Source organism: Amblyomma americanum, chromosome 10, assembly GCF_052857255.1.
Source record: "Amblyomma americanum isolate KBUSLIRL-KWMA chromosome 10, ASM5285725v1, whole genome shotgun sequence".
In the NCBI taxonomy this organism is placed as follows: Eukaryota; Metazoa; Arthropoda; class Arachnida; order Ixodida; family Ixodidae; genus Amblyomma; species Amblyomma americanum.
The window spans coordinates 91,671,168-91,689,034 of NC_135506.1; the positions used below are offsets into that span (position 1 = coordinate 91,671,168).

General features: G+C 45.6%; 1 protein-coding gene across 1 annotated transcript in view; it reads right to left on the bottom strand.

The window, feature by feature from the left end:
- Window positions 1–9,143: 9,143 nt before the first annotated feature.
- Window positions 9,144–17,867, bottom strand: part of LOC144106614 (uncharacterized) — a 57,685-nt gene continuing 48,961 nt past the window's right edge. Inside the window, exon 3 of the mRNA XM_077639461.1 lies at window positions 9,144–14,379. Within this exon, the coding sequence (XP_077495587.1) occupies window positions 14,092–14,379 (288 nt within the window). The 3' untranslated portion in view covers window positions 9,144–14,091. The remainder of the gene's footprint in view (window positions 14,380–17,867) is intronic.

The window sequence follows — 17,867 nt, forward strand, 5'->3', positions numbered from 1 at the left end:
GTAAAAGTAGGCCAAGAACAACAACGTTCAATTGGATTGAGACAGTAGTAGCACTGAGCTCCCATTTAAAGGCGTATGACACGAAAAAAATGGCCGCTCAAAGCGAGACATGACATGAAATCAAAACAAATTTAGCAAAAAAACCAGCCGCGGTAACTCAATGGTTAATGCGCTCGTCTACTCTGCCGGAGCACCCAGATTAGAACCCGACCTTGGCGGCTGCGTTTCGATGGAGGCAAAATGCAAAGGCGCCCGTTTGCTGTGCGATATCAGCGCACATTAAAGATCCCCATGTGGTCGAAATTATTCCGGAGCCCTCCACTACAGTACCTTTTTCTTCCTTTCTTCTTTAAGTCCCCCTCTATTTCTTCCCTGACAGCAAAGTTCAATAGGGAAGCAAATTATTGCAGTGGCCTTCAGAACAAACCATGAGGCGCTTAGTCACGTCAAGATGCAGAGCCAAGCAAGACTAGACGGTAAAGCATGGCGCAAGTACCCCTGCGACCTCATGTTTCTAAAAAGCTGTGCATTTTGCAAGCCAAGTTGAATGCTTTTTACTACTGCGCCCACTGCTGCTAGGAGCATGAAAAAGGGGGTCATGTTATGCGTGTATTTTACCGGTTTGCTTTCCTTTTTTTCGTCTTTTCTAATTCTAAGTATCTGGAATATAAGCTACAAATTTTGGCGAACTGATAATGTAAACAGTTGAGAGTGCAGCATGCATCATTGTCTGATATGTTTATTTCAAGCTTTGTTAAACTATGACATCAGGTAGCATGCCGAAAGGCTGAGCCAAACAGATCACTACAAGCTCCTAATTTCCTATAAGTGTATTTTAGCAAGTATATTCACTGAACTTGTACAGTGTCATCACCAAGGAAGTGAAATGGCAGAACAAACACCAAAACTCACCAAGAACATGTTATGGTGAACATACACCTTTTTTCATTAAGCACTTTAATTTTTCTTTCTCACAGGCTACAACCGAACTGATCCTAAAGTAGCTTGCAGTAGACGCTGCTTGTTTTGCGCTCAGATCTTGAGGCAGTAAAAATATTGCAACTACAGGGAGAGGCCGCAGAAGAGAAGCTAACAAGAGAGGCTCTGAGCAGAGGGAGTAAGAGGATGGCTAATAGTTCAATTAATGTTTCATTTTTGAGGCGCATTCATAGCTGCATTTTATAACACCGTTCATATTTTTTGACCAAGTGAAATCAGCCACATTTGGTGGCGCTGTCTCTGAGGAGTGCCGTGTGAAACCGTCATTACAGCAGAAGGATGACATGGTTATCCTTCTGCTATAGTTGTCTGGGGATTCCCATGTGAGATGGGTACTAGAGAAAAAGGATAAAAGCACTGTCCTCATGCTGTAACATTACCTTAAAATACTGCCCTGAAGCCCATTACTTCAAATTGGTATTTTTTAGAGCCTGGCTGCATTGAAGGGAGTCTCTAGTGACTCGAGAACAGCTGGCGAGAGAAATAGAGATGGAGAGAGAAAGTGGCTGCGCTGAGGCTATGCCGGTGTGCTTGTTGTTGCTGTGTAGCCTTGGAACTGAGCGGCCAGCTCTGAACTCGCTCGTGGTGTGAGAGTGCGGGTTTCCATTTTTCTTCAACCCTTTGAGTTGTGCTGTCATATTCGCATTTTTTCTCCATCTCGGCTTTAAGAAAACGCGTCAATAATTCTTGCTAATAATTTCCGCGAATATTTAGAACTGACAGAAGAAATGTTCCGACCACCACTAACAAAAAAAAAAGGAAATTGGTTGCTTGCTTCGGATTCATACACTCCCTACATTCTAGTACGGTCGGCTCAAATTCCCCGTTAGTATTGGCAGGGGTTCTAAGGCCAGCCGAGACCCCTCTTAATTTAAGCGACAAGGGTGGAAAGTTGGGCGAGTCGGTATCGATCCATGAGAAAAGGAGCGCGAAATCAAGACGATGGTCGAAGCGCTCGTCTTAGTCCGTCGTTTTGTTTTCGCGCTCCTTTTCTCATGAATTTAAGCGCTGCTTCATAATGAACATGAAAGTGGCCCTATCTGATGATGACCTATTGAGAAGACACACACATGTTATTTTGAATACGGGAATGCCCATACATGCCCTCGTTCGAAGCAGACATTGCAACACACTGATCTCAACAGAGAGGTGAAAAAACAGATATTAGAAAATTCAATACATACTTGTGCTCTGCAATGTACGCTGAACGGGCACAGACAAGAACAGCCTCAAATCTGCACACTGAGACATCCTCTTCAATGAAGATCTTTTCAGACCTCTTCATACCGAACAACAGCCACTTCACCTGCATTCCATCATAATTTTCAACTGTGTATTATTGCATCTGCAATTCCTGGCATATCCTCGTAATTTTTTGTATTGCTGACTTTTCACACAACCACAAGAAAATGTCTAAACAGCAAACTTTAAATACATAACGCCACTTGCTCACACTAGTTTTTAGGATAAGCTCTGCACTACTTGGGTTATTCATAACCACTTAATTTGAAGGGGCTATAAAGCGCTCCTTTTCTAGGGCTACTTCTTCGTCAACATTTAGCAGTGTAAAAGAACTTTACAGCTGCAGGCAACGTTACCAATGTTACACTGGTGATCGAGAAGCCAGCTTCCTTGTTGGGGTATCACTGCGACGCGTCGCTCAATTCACTCAGTCGCTTGCATGCCTTGACGCGTCACCCCCCTCGCACCCTGAGCTTGACACCTGGTGCATTCGTCTCGTAGAGGTGTGTTATAACCTTAACAGGCCACCACCAATCACAATAAAGACGCACATACGCATAGCGAATAACACAACGCGAAACAGACCGAGCGGCGCACGCTATCGGCAGTCCACAACGGGCCGATAGTGGCGTCAAAAAACACGCGTGCAGGCAGCGCTCAATCACGTCGCACGTCGAATAATGAACAGGAAGTCGGGCAACCACCTTAACGAAAGCCCTAAACATAGTCACACGAATCGCTGGGCCAGCACCTTGCAGGGCGATATCCAATCGCAGGAGTTACATTAAGTACTCCTACGCGTAGCTGGAATTTAGCAAGCGCATCTATGCGCACACCGCGGCGTTCGCCTCGCAACGCATACATTGCTAACACTGACAGACCAGCATGTTGATATTTCGCTGTGGAATGCGCTTTGCTGCCGGGGAAACAACCAGTAAATCACGCACAATGCCGAAGGAAAACTAACAGGACAGAGCGGTAGGGTTTCGTGAGATGTACCCATCTCACGGAACCCTACCACCGGACTCGCCTTTGTGCTCGCTCGTTTATTTTCGCGGTCGCAAATTGCACGCACTCCTGCTATAACCTATGGGTCTCACCTGGAAACGAATACTCGACGCCTTGCAGTAACTCCTTTCTTTTACTTTGCGGCTGCGGTAAGAAAAAAGCTGCAGCGGCTGCCATGATTGAAGTCGAACGTGTTTTCAAGATGAAACGGCTCCATGCTTCTCGGCGTGGTCAATTTTTGACAAAGTAACCGAACGGCTGCATGCATTGCTCACACGCGGCGCAAGCTACGATAAGCAGGAAACCCAAACGCAAGTTTGAAGCAAAAATTTTGAAATCAAAGACACAAACAGCATCCGCACAACGGCAGCACGAACCATGGCAGGGCGCGGTGCAAAGCCTAGCCGGATATCACGCCGGGATGCCCGGATGTCAAAGAGTGAGGAGTTGCTGCATCCTGGCACGTCACCTGGCAGCCAGCGCACTGGATTTGAACGGCGTTGGGAAGCACGCAACGCGCTGGCGCGTGTCTATTAGCGTTGCGCGTGTCACGGCAAATAATTACTGCGAACCGTTACAAAATTGCAGTTAGACTAAGGCGCTTCGCGCCTCAGTGTCTCTCAAAGGCACTCGAAGTTGCATTGACGCGTCATTTTCATTCGTCAGATTTCCTACAGAGACTGTGTAAACCGCCGTGATATAATTTTTTTTATTTTGATGGAATGCAAATAATATTTTGTAGTGCGAAGTAATTGTTTACATAACTATTTTATAATTAACCTGCGCTGCTCATGATCCAAACAGAGCGAATAAATTGGCTTCTGTGGGCAGTGTTACATCCTCAATAACACACCATCTCTCTGAGGTGCACATTACCACACACCAGCGCTCTGATGTGCAATTTAGTCTGGTGTGCACACTAGAACACACCAAACCACCTTGGCGTGCGCATCACAGTGCACTAACACACTTGAATGTGTACAACAGCACACACCAAACCAGTTTGGTATATGATTTCTGTATATACATGTCTTTTTTTTGCAATATAGGCGTGTGTAGTTAGTTTGGCAAGGTAATGTACATGAATTGGGCAATAACTTCTTTGCTGTCTATTTGTGTTATAATATGGTTGTCCTTGCTGCCTTTGCTATCTACATTTTACCTGTAGCAGTTAACCATTATCTGTTAATTTTTAACCCTTTCTGTACCACTGTGATCATATGGCAGCGACATTTATTTGATCCATGTGATGCATTGATCTTTGTATTTGAACAGCACTGACCAGAGGCCAGAAGTGACTCTAATCGTCATCTTCTGCCACAGAATGGTGCCAACCCTTATATTCCCAATATTTCAAATAAACAGTGTTGGTGGACTTCCTCAAAATTTTAATCTCTCATTATCTCTTACTTGGCTAGAAGACAGTTCTGCATAATGCAGCCACTGACACAAGGCTGTGGGCACAAAAGATATATAGCTTTCAACTATATCGCCTGTAAGTTGCATCTTGCATTTTTAAATGTGCAAGGACCCTATTTGGGTTTTTGTGATATGACTGAACTTTTATTTACTCTACACCTATGAACAAAAGAATTTTGAATTATACTTTAAAGCTAACAGAACTGCATGCTCAAGCCCAGATTTTTGGAAATTGCCTAACTAAATATCATACTTTAATGGTGCTTTTTTATACATGATGCATGATGCTAACTCATCCTTTTCAAGAATCAGCATATATTGATAGTATTTCCCAAGGGAAAAGAAGAGGTCTATCTCAGCCTACTTGAGTGCTAATAAAAGGTTTTTTTTATATTAATCATTGCTCCTTGAATACCTAAGTTAAATATATATTCGGCTTAGTTTACCCATACTATCCTGATGTAATTCAACAGGTGTTTAAAAACACAGCTTTTGACTAGGTAAATACAAATCTTCTCATTGATTTTTGTTAGCAGCATTGACAATGTTGATAAAGTTGAGTATAAATTTTGTTGACACCGGTCGAATGTAGCCAACAGCACCGACAGTGTTGAGAAGGTTAAGCATAAATTTTGCTGATGCCCGTGGAATGCAGTCAACAGCAACAGCTTTGTTGACAAGGTAAATATAAAATTTGTTGACAACCATTGATTGCAGTCAGTGGCACTGACAGTGTTGGCTAAGTTTAATATAAATTTTATTGATTGCTGTTGACTGTAGTCAACAAGCATTCAGTTTTTGTTGACTAGTTGTTGATTCCGTAAGATGTCAACAGTTGGTGAACGAAATGGCGATGCAGATTTTGCAAGGAGAAACCGCATTTTATGGCAAGACCGAAAAACGAACGGCTAGTTTAAGCTCGCGCCACCGAGAAGTGAACTGTGGACGACTGGGGACAGGCAATTTTCACTGACGAATCAAATTCCTCCACAAGATCGTATCAACAGTGGCGGGTTTGGCATCCCTACAAATTCATGTATGTCCGGAACGGATAGATCTTTGTGAACTCTTAAAAGCTCAATATTCTGCAAGTAGAATTGAGAAATGAAACTGCTTTGGGGGTAGCTCTCGCAGCAGTTATATTTTGGACGTGTAAGCCACAAGGTGTTCTTATCTTTCCTTGTGCCCTGTCAGTCAAAGTTATGAGTTAAATATTTTTTTACCTATATACTACGTAGGAGCTGATTACCGCAAAATGCTATCTTTCGCACATTGGGTACGTGCCCGACTTCACGAATCAAGTGGTGAGGAGCGGTCGTTGTTCCGCGAACATCTGCACTGCAAAGGTAAATTATCGCGACTAGGGTCATAAATGGCTGCTGTGTGCTTTTTGAAGTTCTTATCATGAAATAGTGTGAGTAGTAGTAACATGTGAAATTGAGAAAATTTCCTTTTTCTTTTGTCCGCACAAAACGGACTAGTGTTCTGGGATTATTTTAATGTTTACTAGGTTCATAGGTCTCTTCCAAGGCAAGAAGAAGGACACCCAAAAACTTTGCATCTGTACCATTTAAAAGGCTGTTCAACTCCAGACGCTCTTCTTCCGATAGAAGCAAAACATAAAGACACGTAACCAATTTTTCTTCAAAACTAGCGCAGAAAAGACGAGTGCTGTTGTGCAATGTTCCGGATATACCTCGAGAGAAGCCTAGAAGAGTGCGCCGCTTGAGGTGTAGCGTTCAGAACTGGCTTTTAAAAAGCTCGAAATATAGGTGTTGTTTTCTTACAGCGGCAGCTCTACTCAACGCACAACTCGTGCATAATATTGTGCATGATTTGAAATTTGTTTCAACCTTGAGGAGCACAGCATATCAAGATTGACTATGGCAGACAGAAAGACTGACCTTGTTTCATTTGGGCCAATATTAATTTCCAACCAGAACTGACCATACACGACAAAATGGCGACCTCCAAGTTTCGCCTGGGTCATTTCCAAAAACTTGACCAAGGCATACTTGAATTTTGACTTTGGCCGATTTGGAACAAAAGTTAAGCCCAACCGTAACTGAGAGAGAGAGAGAGAAGAAGTAAAAAAAAGAGGGATGGCAGGGCCGTTAAACTGAGGGGTGTTCTTGCAGGCTATTCTGCAGTGGGGAAGAGGCATGAGGCGACTAAACAAAGATTGAAGGAGCGAGGAGCATCTAAAGCTGTCAAAATTTGTCCCTCAAGCCAGTCGCTCTTAGGCTGCGAAACAGTGAGGTTTCTTTTGGTACCGCAGTGGGCACTCGTGGGGAGGTTCTTGGCTTATACACTGAACTGCATCCCTTCGGGCTACAGTTGAGCCACAAGAACTGGATGTAGCGCATCGAGTAGTAGCAGTGCGTTGTGTGGTGCTGCCGTGCGCAAGCTAGAAAGCATGGCATGCAGGACATTCGTAAAGGGTGCGAGCATCACCGTCAATTTGAGATCTTGGCCACGCCCAGATTGTGGCTTCTGTCTGGAGCAGTCGTAGGCGCTGGACATCGGGAGTGCGGCAACTTCCCTGACCCACATCGGCACGCAAGTCTTCTGTAGTGGTGGCCAATTAATTTCAGGGGAAATAGGTGCAGCTTAACCAGGCGCAGGGCTCGCTTTATACCGTGTGCTTGTTGGAGGAGGCGGGTAAGCTGAAGTGGCGTTTGTTGCCTTCTCTTCAAAGCTTCCTGCCTTCTCCAATTGATGAAATTTTTGTAGTTTTTGTCACATATATATATATATATATATATATATATATATATATATATATATATATATATATATATATGAAGGAAGCCAACAGTCACCGAAACCAAGGTGCTTTTTTAATTTGTAGTGCCAATCAATGGGAGAATACTGCGATTGATCTATCACTTCAAGAAAATTGCTTATAATGCAGCAGAGAAAACAACCATGCCGCCGGTGGGATCCGAACCCATGTCCTCTGAATTTCGAGCCCGGTGCTCTACGAACTGGGCTACGGTGACGGCTGTCCAAACTGCTGCTTTCGTAAGTATTTATGTTTTTGCATGTAAGCGAACCTTGATAATGTTGGAGCACGCGAATATATACCTCCTGATTCACCCTCTGCCCTTGTGGGACAAACTCATGGTGTATGACACCTCTGGCATTGAAAAAAAAACCTATCAGCATCGTCTTTGTATTGGTCTTCTGTCGCCGCACCTTTCTCGACGCAGGAGAGCTTGTGGACCGCCGTTCAGCGCTCTGCCTCTTTGTTTGAGGATCGTATTGAAAACACCATGTTTCGTCTTCAGCAATGATGCTGTCGACAAATGCCGCATCCTTCTCTGCCTCTGAGAGCAAATCAGCGCTTAGTGATGCCCAAGCGTCCTTCTGGTCCTGTGTGAGAGAGTGCGGCAAAGGCCTTACATTGAGCCTTCGTTTTCCCAAGTTCTCACGAAACGTTTGGTGGCATGTTGCCTTACTAATATCGAGAGCATCTGATAGCATGCGGGCTGCAATGGTGCGGTCTTGTTGTACGATTTTCCTGGTCCGAGCCACGTAGTTTTCATTTCGTGACGGTGAATGTCGCCCCTGCCTTCTGCCGTCTTCCACCTACGTTCTCCTAGAATCGCTCTTGTGCCACTTCAAAAGTTGCGCCCGCGATAATGTTTGGTCCCCGTAAGCGCCACGAAGGAGCCCATACGTCTGTGCGGCTGTCTTGCCAAGCTTCGCAAAGAATTTTATGCTTACACGCTGTTCGAGCGGGACGTCCATCTCTCCACATTCACTCATGGTAGAATGCGGAGACGACTTGTGACACCGTATTTGTCTGCATGTAGCGCCATATAGCGGCTGCCACAGCAATTAACATAAATAGCTCAGGTTTTCCTGAAAAGATTGCGCTACATATACGCACCAGCTTTTTATTTGAGAAAGCATTTCTAAAGAAGAAAATAAATCAGTCTCGAAACTTTACGGACCATTTTTTTTCGACATCGGCATAATACATGGAACAGAAGAATATTTGGTTCAAATTGTGTATTGAAAGACAAATGCTATCATATTTCCTCCGTTTCAGCCCTGCTGATAAAGCCTAAATTTTTTTCATACAGAACGATAAAGTTTCTTGAAATTGTGCTAGAGTTAACTCCCAGCCCAATCATGACCTCATAATTTACTGTGAATTAATAGTCTACAACCAACGTGACCTGCCCTTTACGCAATCTGCATGCCTCTTTCATGCTTTCATAATCGTGGGAAATGGCGCGAACTTTCCTGTTTTTCGAAAAACAACTTGCACACCGTGCCTCTTGGCCATAGTCTTCGCAACTCAGGAAGACTCTGTGCACGCAGGGAATTTCGACTGGCCTTAATTGCTTTGAAGGGCTGTAATTTTAGTGCACCTTGGCCTTCATCTTTTGAAAGAACGTCTTTGCACACCAATTGCAACCGCACCACTTGACAGCGTTCCATGAAGTTTCAGCCTTGATGCTGGAGCGTAACTGCAATTTTTTTATTGATTTATTTTTCGTTTACAATGCATATGTAAACCAAGGACGAGCAGGCAAAAGGCGTTATACAACACGTGACTAAGGCCTGCCCTCCTATTCAAAAACAAAACAACGAAATTAAAACAAGCATTCAAAGCATTTGACAGCAACCGACTTCGAACAGAAAACGCAAGTTAAATTGGTAGTGATATACAGAATTGCTTACCAAAAAAGAAACAAAGCTGTTTACTTATACAGCACTGTCACGAAAGTAGCATATCATGCACTACAATTTTATAACTTTGGTCACTTGGTTTTTTTATTGCTTTAGAAAGTAGCGAGGGGTAAGCATTTAGAACTCTCGGTATCGCAAATATCAACATTTGGTGGCCATAATTTGTACGGGACATTGAAACATGAAAATTAGCTCACAATCACAAAGTACCTTCGAGCGGGACGGAAATTCTGATACAATGAAGCAATTACCCTTCTTCAGGGTCTTCGTGTATGCGGAGTCATGCTGATAGCTGGTCCCGTAGGTCTCGCGGCAGGTATATTGAGTATACGCAATGTGGTGGAAAACTTATGGCCTTAATAAAAACTGATATTTATTTTTTCTAGCTATTCGTTAATGAAGATGTGCAATTTTTCGAATTTAGTTCAAAAGTAGGTAAAACTTTCATGACCTCCTTCACCGCCTCATCAACTTCGCGTTTAAGAACGGAAAAATTATTGTCTCCATACCTGGATTTGATAAAAGTTTTCACACCGCCCACACAACACACGACACCATCATCAATGCTGTTCAAAAAATGCAGCAAGACTGCGACATAAACTATAGTAGAAATACTTATTTCGCTCAAAAAGCACCATGCCATCCCAAGACAAAAATGGCAAGATAAAATTCAAGTAAGGTGACAAGATGTTTCGGAGCGAACTCTAGGAGTAATAAAACTTTAGAATTTTCATCTGTGCAAGCACTGGCTTGACAGCAAACGGAGTGTTATAATATTTTTTCGGCGGTGATTAGCGTGAGCATTGTTTTCAGCATGCTAAAGAACGATCCTTGAAGTAATCATGAAGGCCGGGAAAGGGATAGTTATGTACACCTAAATAAGGTGTGCTATATTGCCAGGTGGCACAGAGGAAAAAGACGTTGACGCTGGTAGCACTCGGATTGAAGGATGTTGAAGTTCGTTGTATCCCCTCCTAAAGAACGTGCTTCTGCCGTCCAAAAACTTGTAATGGAATCAAATCGGCTACCTTGGTAACTTTTTTCAATATTTTTTTTGTATTCTAACAATTCTCATTATCATTTAATCACTCGGCTGTAATGCTTAGTGTCGATCTCCTGCGTGCGTAATGAATTTTTGCGCTTCATTTCGCTGTTTCTTTTGCTTACTTCTTCGTTCCTCAGCATTCATTCTATTTTCATGAAGGAAATATTTATCTGAAACACTCTCTGTGCCCCCAAATATTTGGCCAATCCCCCTATGTGGGCATGTGCGATTGTGTGAGGGTAACAACAACAAAAACGTGCTGCTGAGCCCTTTCTTCCCGGGTCTCTGTCTTCTCGCCAACACCGTGACAAATCTGGTGCTGGTGGGATCGATCCCATGTGCCGTACCCCAATGGTTAATCGAAGGTCCAGTCCTATACCCGTCGAGATGCCCATTCACCCTGTTAGCCACCGGATTCAATGTTTACCACCCGAGCCTGCACCATCTGGTATGTCCACGGAACAACTCGGCGCCGCTTCAATGTCTGGCGCGACCACCGCAATGCCTGGAGCGACCAACCCAATGCCGAGCGACCACTTCACGCTAAAGAATCCGCGCACCCCGAAGCACTTCCACGGCAATATTTTTGAAGACGTGGAAGACTGGTTGCAGCACTACGAGCGAGTTGCCGCGTTAAACCACTGGGATGATCCCGCCCAGTTCAGGAACGTATGCTTCAGCCTAAACGACGGCGCTCTGACATGGTTCGAAAACCGCGAAGACCAGTTGTCATCTTGGAGTGAGTTACGGCGTCGTCTCCTAGAAACATACGGCAGCTCGGATCGTCGTGAACAGGCAGAACGCGCTCTCCAATCTCGCGTTCAGCTTCCAAATGAGAACGTTGCAACGTATGTAGAGGACATGACGCTCCTCTTCAGGCGCGCGGACCCTGCAATATTCGAGGAGAGAAAGCTGCGCCATCTCATGCGTAGCGCCAAAGATCAACTTTGTGTTGGCCTTGTCCGCTGCCCTCCGAAGGCTGTCGCCGAATTTCTCACTGAGTCTTCCAAGATTGAAAGGGTTCTTCAGCAAAGATTGTCTGCGTACGATCGACCCGTGTCGACCGCCTCCATTACCTGCGAGTTGACATTACACGCCACCGACGCCTCACTGCTACGCGATGTCCGTTCGATTGTGTGCGACGAACTGCGGAAGCAGTACAGGGCACCTCCGGCGGTTCCGAGCCCCATAGCGACCGTTGTAAGCCAGGAGGTGCAGCAAGCGCTCCGGCCGTCCTTACCTGCCGGTGAGCCTCGTACATCCCCTCCTCCTGTCTCGCCTCACCGTCGTCTCACCAACGCCGAAGCATTGCGTGCCCTGCCTCGGCAACGGCGTGCTTCGTTCCGGCTCCTGCTGAAGTGCCGGGGCCACCTGCACCCGTCCTGCAGTACGTAGAATCTCCCCGACCGTCCTCGCGCAAATCCGACATGTGGAGCACATCGGACCGACGCCCGCTATGCTTTCACGGCGGAGAACAGGTCGCCTGTATCGGCACTGCCCCTACTGCCATGTGGGCCTCCAAGGGTTTCCCGCCGATTCTCCTCGACCTCGGGCCGTCGCGGATTTCCTTGAAGACCACCGTTGGCTTCAGTCTCGTCGCCTCCAGGCTCGTTCCCCATCGCACAGTGGTCATTCTTCACCATCTACGGCGAGTTTTTCCAGGCCGGCGCAAGGCGGGTCACCTAGCCCACGGCGGGAAAACTGCAGCCAGCGACCTTATGGGGTAGGCTCGCTGGACATCGTTGTGCGGGGGACCCCCCATCGACGCGGACACGACATGCCGACGCCTCGACGGTTCAGAAGTCCGTGGTCACCGTTCACTCCGACACAGCGGCGCTCCCTCGACATAACGACGCTTCGACGGTTACGAGGCCAGCACTACCCGCTCACTTCGACACATCGACGCTGATACATGACGGCGCATCGACGATTACGACGCCCGTGCTCTCCGAACCCTCCGACGCACTTACGCCATTAGAAAGCACATGCCACGCCGACGAATTACGGGTGCCAAAGCCTGCAGACAACGACACCTGTGCAAGATCATCCCCTCCGGAGTCTCCAATGCGCGAGCAAATCTTTCCTTAGACATACCCGAGATACTTATTCGATGGCCGCCACGTTCGAGCGTTCTGAGATACTGCTGCTGATTATTCGATTCTAAGCAGCCAGCTAGCCGCCATTCTCAGAAAGCTTCTCACGCCATGGGCTGGCACACACGTTTGCACAGGGGCCGGTCATTTGACTGCACCTCTCGGCATGTGCACCACCCGAGTTCAAATACGGGAGTCCACATTTGTCGTCTGCTGTATTGTTCTGAATAACTGTTCGCGCGACCTCATCTTAGGCGTCGAATTTCTGCGGCAATATTGGGCGATTATTTACCTCCGCAATATCAAGGTCACGTTTTCAACTCAGAATGCTGTCGCCCTCAGCAATGCGCCGCTGACCTCGACAGGCTTGCAGCGGTTGCGGAATTTCTACCCCCACATGGCAAGAAAGATGTTCGGCGCTTTCTAGGGCTCGGCAGTTACTATCGGCGTTTTATCGAAAATTTCGCTGACCTCTCAGAACCGCCGACTCGCCTCACCCGTGACGCCATGCCTTTTGTTTCATCCCACGAGTAAGACGTGGCTTTCGTAGTGCTCCGCCTGCGTCTTCAAGCGCCGCCCGTTCTTGCCCATTTTGATGAGCGGGGTGACACTGAAATACACACAGACACCAGCACAATCGGGTTCGGTGCGGTTCTCGTGCAACGCCAGGATGGCTTTGCGCGAGTCCTCGCATATGCAAGCCGAGCTGTGCCGCGCGCAGAGATCAACTATTCCAAGACAGAAAAAGAACGCCTCGTCATTATTTGGGCCGCTGCGAAATTTCGCCTTTATCCTTATGGTCGCCCTTTCAAAGTGGTCACTGACCGCCACTCCCTTTGTTGGTTGGCCAACCTGGGCGACCCATCTGGTCGCCTGGCGCGATGGGGCGTTCGCCTGCATGAGCTTGAGCTCAGCATAGTCTATAAGTCCGGACATAAGCATAAAAACACCGACACCCTCTCTCGTGCCCCTGTCGAAATCGCAACCCGCGACACGGACGACGACATTGGTTCCCCTGGGGCGATCTATTCTTCTGATTTGTCAACTCAGCAGTTTTTCTCGACTCCTCTCGTCATTTCCCATGAAACGAGGCGTGCTCTATAAGAACCCTGCTTCCAGTTTCCGAGCCCTCTCTTGCCGGGGCCGCATCTTGTGACCAGCACTGACAATATGTATACATTGTGTTTTCCTATTGGGGATTACCGCGTGGATATTATTCTTAGTACAAGGAAACAACTCAGTAACTCCTTTACTTCAGCATGGGGATATTTCCTAGTGAAAGCTTGTCCTAAGACTCCTCATCCTATCCAACTTTATGAGCAGCCAATTTTAAGCTTTCTTAAACATTTCCTATTTATTCTGCGCGTGTGGTCATAATCTTACAGAATGTAATCGAACCGAACAGATGTAATCATTTGATGTAATTTTTGCTCCAACTTTTCTGAATTTTTGTATTGGTTTTTTTGGAATGCATTCTTCTGTCGGTAGGCCTACTGGTGCTCTTTTATCATAAAAGAAGTGCGCCGGTTTGTGTTCTCTTTATAGCATGTAGGTCTTCTTCAAGATCTAGCTCTTACGCTATCACTGCTGGTTTTTGTTACGTTGGCGTGTTCCGGCCATGATCACCAAGCCAAGAGCTACAGTGCCTATGACTGCCACTCCAGCAATTGCTGCTGGCTTGATGACTTCCTCAACCACCTGCTCGGCTTCGGGATCGCAAAGGGCGACGTGGATGCCCAGAGCCTGTAGAAAGCGCACGGCCCATTTCTGGCAGTTGTTCTTGGTCAGGTGGTAAAGGCCAGAGTCGCTCATCTTCCTCATCACCATCTCGATGTCTTCCTTCGCAATCATGTGCTCACCGAGGTGTCTCTGGAAACAAAGGGAAAAGCAGAAGGTTCACAAGTAGCGCACGCAGGGGCCTTACGTAACATTTACAAAGAGCAAAGTGACAAACACGCATGCCAAATTTGTCTGCCTATTTCGCCGCGGAAAATTCACAATACAACTTGACACTTTGCCCTTTCTTTACACATTTTATTCAGGATCGGTAGTTGAACTTGGTTGCTTTATTTTTTTTTCTGATTCTGTAAGGTGCGAGCATGAATTTGACTCTAATCATTCTGGAGAGAGGCGCTCTGCGCCTTTGCTTTGGACTACCAAAACGGAGGCGAATGCTATGGGGCTCTTGGAGGCTCGGATGCCCGATTTAAACTCACGGTTCCAGCTTGTAACTGTGCAAACTTTTCTGATTGCGTTAAAGCCTGTTCCTGGATTGGCTAGCCCCATATTTACGACGAACCACGCTGTGTTTTTCGGTACTATTTGGCCTAGGTATAAGCTCCCGGAGATTGTGTTCTCAATTTGTTTGCTGTCGGCAGTCTCATTCACCATCAGACCTGTGGTACAGGTTCAAAGCCTTCGGACTGATGCTGCTGCCCTCTTTACATTTTCCCAACGAATGCAGAACATTTGCCTGCAAATGTCTTAGACGGGCTTATCATATCTAACAATTCCGTAAAAAAAAGCATTTTGTATCAGGAAACAATTTATGAACGCCATTTTTTTCATTTTCTGTAAGACTTCACTATAAAAATAAATAAATCCGCAATCTCCTACGAGCAGGCCAGCATTCTTTTGCTATCGACGTTATAGATACCCTCAAAAACATTCCCATTTGTATTCTATGGCAGTCTTAACAGCTCATTGCAGGCGAAGGAAAGACTTTTAAAAATATTGCCTGGCAGCGGAAGAATGGACCGTTACCTTCAACATTCCCATAACTATATTTTACAATAATCCTATATTTTAAATGTTTGTCAGAAAATCTGGATATGAGATGAACATTCGGAATACTTATCATGCCGCTACTTCAGTTTTCGCAGGTGCCTCCCTGCATATATTTCAGGTTTCTTGATTGAGTTATACATTTAGCATTTCGGGCCCCTGATTGCAGGCTCATATTCGTTCCTGAAATTTTAGTCATTAAGTTGGCATTGAAAAGGTCGCTTGCAATGTTTATTTTATTTATTTATCTAGAGATATCGTCAACCGTCAGTTTACGGTCATTACAGGGAAAGATGTTGCACATAACGTCCATACAAGAATAAAGAGCCAGATACAAAAGGAAATGTGCACATGCACTGCAGTGTACTACGGATACAACACAGGATACGATATGCAGAATATGGGACACGTAATAAAATGTTCAGCCGCACGCACAACATCTGCCGCACGCACAAAATAAAACAAAAGAAAAACACTGCAATTTCCGCATGGTACAGATTTTAGTAAGAGACCTTTATTGCATTCGCAAACAATGCGGTATAATAACTGAGAACAGTTTCTGCAGGCAGCTTGTTCTACAGCTCTATTGCCTCTGGGAAGAACGAATATCGAAAGGATGTGGTTCGGGACAAGTACGGTCGAACCGCTTCATTATAATTTAAGCGGGAGCGCAGTCTGCCTGAAGGTTTTAAGTACAAATCTCTATTGATTTTTAGTTCCCCTTGAATTATTTGAAATAACCTTTTTACACTTTTCTTCTTGCTCCGATCGTCCGTTCATTATAACTGCCAAGAGCCTTTTTGTCCTGACAGCGCTCGTAGGCATGAGAGACGCACTCTAGCAGTTCCGGGAGTGTTCCTTTCACCAAATGTGAAAGAAGTGCGTTTTCACTGGGTACTTTGGCATTGCGGCATAGCTTCTAATATTATGGCTGATTTCTTAGCGAAGTGTGCCCTTCGCAGACCAGTGGTGACTTTTATTCCAAACACTTTGAATTTGACAGTAGCCCGCTTTCAACGTTTCCTGCAACTAGAGTCCTTGAATCCTCAGCCCCTCCTTGTCACAGCTGATTTCCAGCATTTGGCATTGCCTCGGAGTTTCAGCTTATGTAGTTTACGGCAAAGCGAGGTGTCCATGACCCTATTTCGGTTCTGAATTCAACGATTAAAACTTTATTTGTGCCGAACGGAGCTTTCTCTGTTAAACCTTTCCGAATCATGTGGCGAAATTGAATCACTTGTTCAATTTCTCTGTTCTTGTCGGCGGTTTGTTTCCCTTCGAAGAGCTTATCTGGATAGTTGGAGGCTCCCCTCGCCCGAGTAGACCCTCCTCTTTATATTCTGTTTCTTCTCTCCTTTGGGGCAAGCGCCAGGGGCAAAAGCCAATGTGCGATTATCTTCATGATTGCATCATTCATTACTCTGAATACTCAAGATAAAAAATAATGCTCAAAATTATTTCGTTAACACAAAATTTCACCTATGACTGTCTACCTTTATTACGTGAACGCGTCACGATTGCTTGAATGTGGGACGCACCCTCCCCAACACCTTACTGTGGGTGTGCGCTACTCCTCCAGAGGCCAACAACGAGACTTCCTCTAAAATATGCAAGCTACACCCTATGGGTCCCAAAGCATAAGAGCATGCACCCGATCACACGAGCCTTCAGGAGGAACTTTCTGCGAATCAAGAGCGTGCCATAGAAAGAGACTCATTGCCGTCACAAGGCTACTGATCATTGCACGTGATTGGCCCTGTCGGTCTAAAGATGCTAGTTCTTTAAAATAAGCGCGACAAGGAGTAATCAAGGTGGCTCTGTGCGGCTTTCTGTGTCATCGGATATTCAAAGGGGCGGACCTTGCGCTCAAGAGCTGAGAGGTGCACAACCCTCATGTCGATGGTTCACGTACTGTCTTCGTCTTGTGCTTTCTTTTCTTCTCGATTGGGTGGCACCAAAGGTGATTCCTCGTCTAGCTAACGTCGCTTCATTTCCTTTCCTCTCCATAGTTTAGAACAAGGTACGATGACAGCTCAGAGAAGCATCTGCATGACAAGCTTCACTTCACTGCGTGCATTGTGAGTGAGCGTTACACACGATGAAGGAGCGCCACCACTTTTTAAAAAGAAAATCCACACCGCGGAAAGAACTAATCATTTCTGCCTTATCTGGAATGATTGGCAGAAAGCGAACTACATTACTGTAAGTGTTCAAATTAAGATTGAGGCAGAATTCAGTGATTTGTTGTTGTTTATTTTAACCCGAAAAGCATCATTGTGATAGTGTCTGTGGTTCACGGTAATACCATGTCGATTGAAGTTCAAAGAGTCTCTCTCTTTATATCTGCGCACAACCAGATGGCACTGTCTGTCCGTTGTACGAGCTCCAATATAAAGAATACCGGATGCATGCATACCACTCCGCTCGCGATTCAAAGGCTCCTGCAGCAATGAGTGTTTACTGACCTCTTCCTGTCGTGAGCTCGATAAATATTAATAAAGGTTACTTGGCGTCGCTCGATTATGTGATATACAAGATGCATCACATATAGCACATCTTGCAGAGTGTTTTAC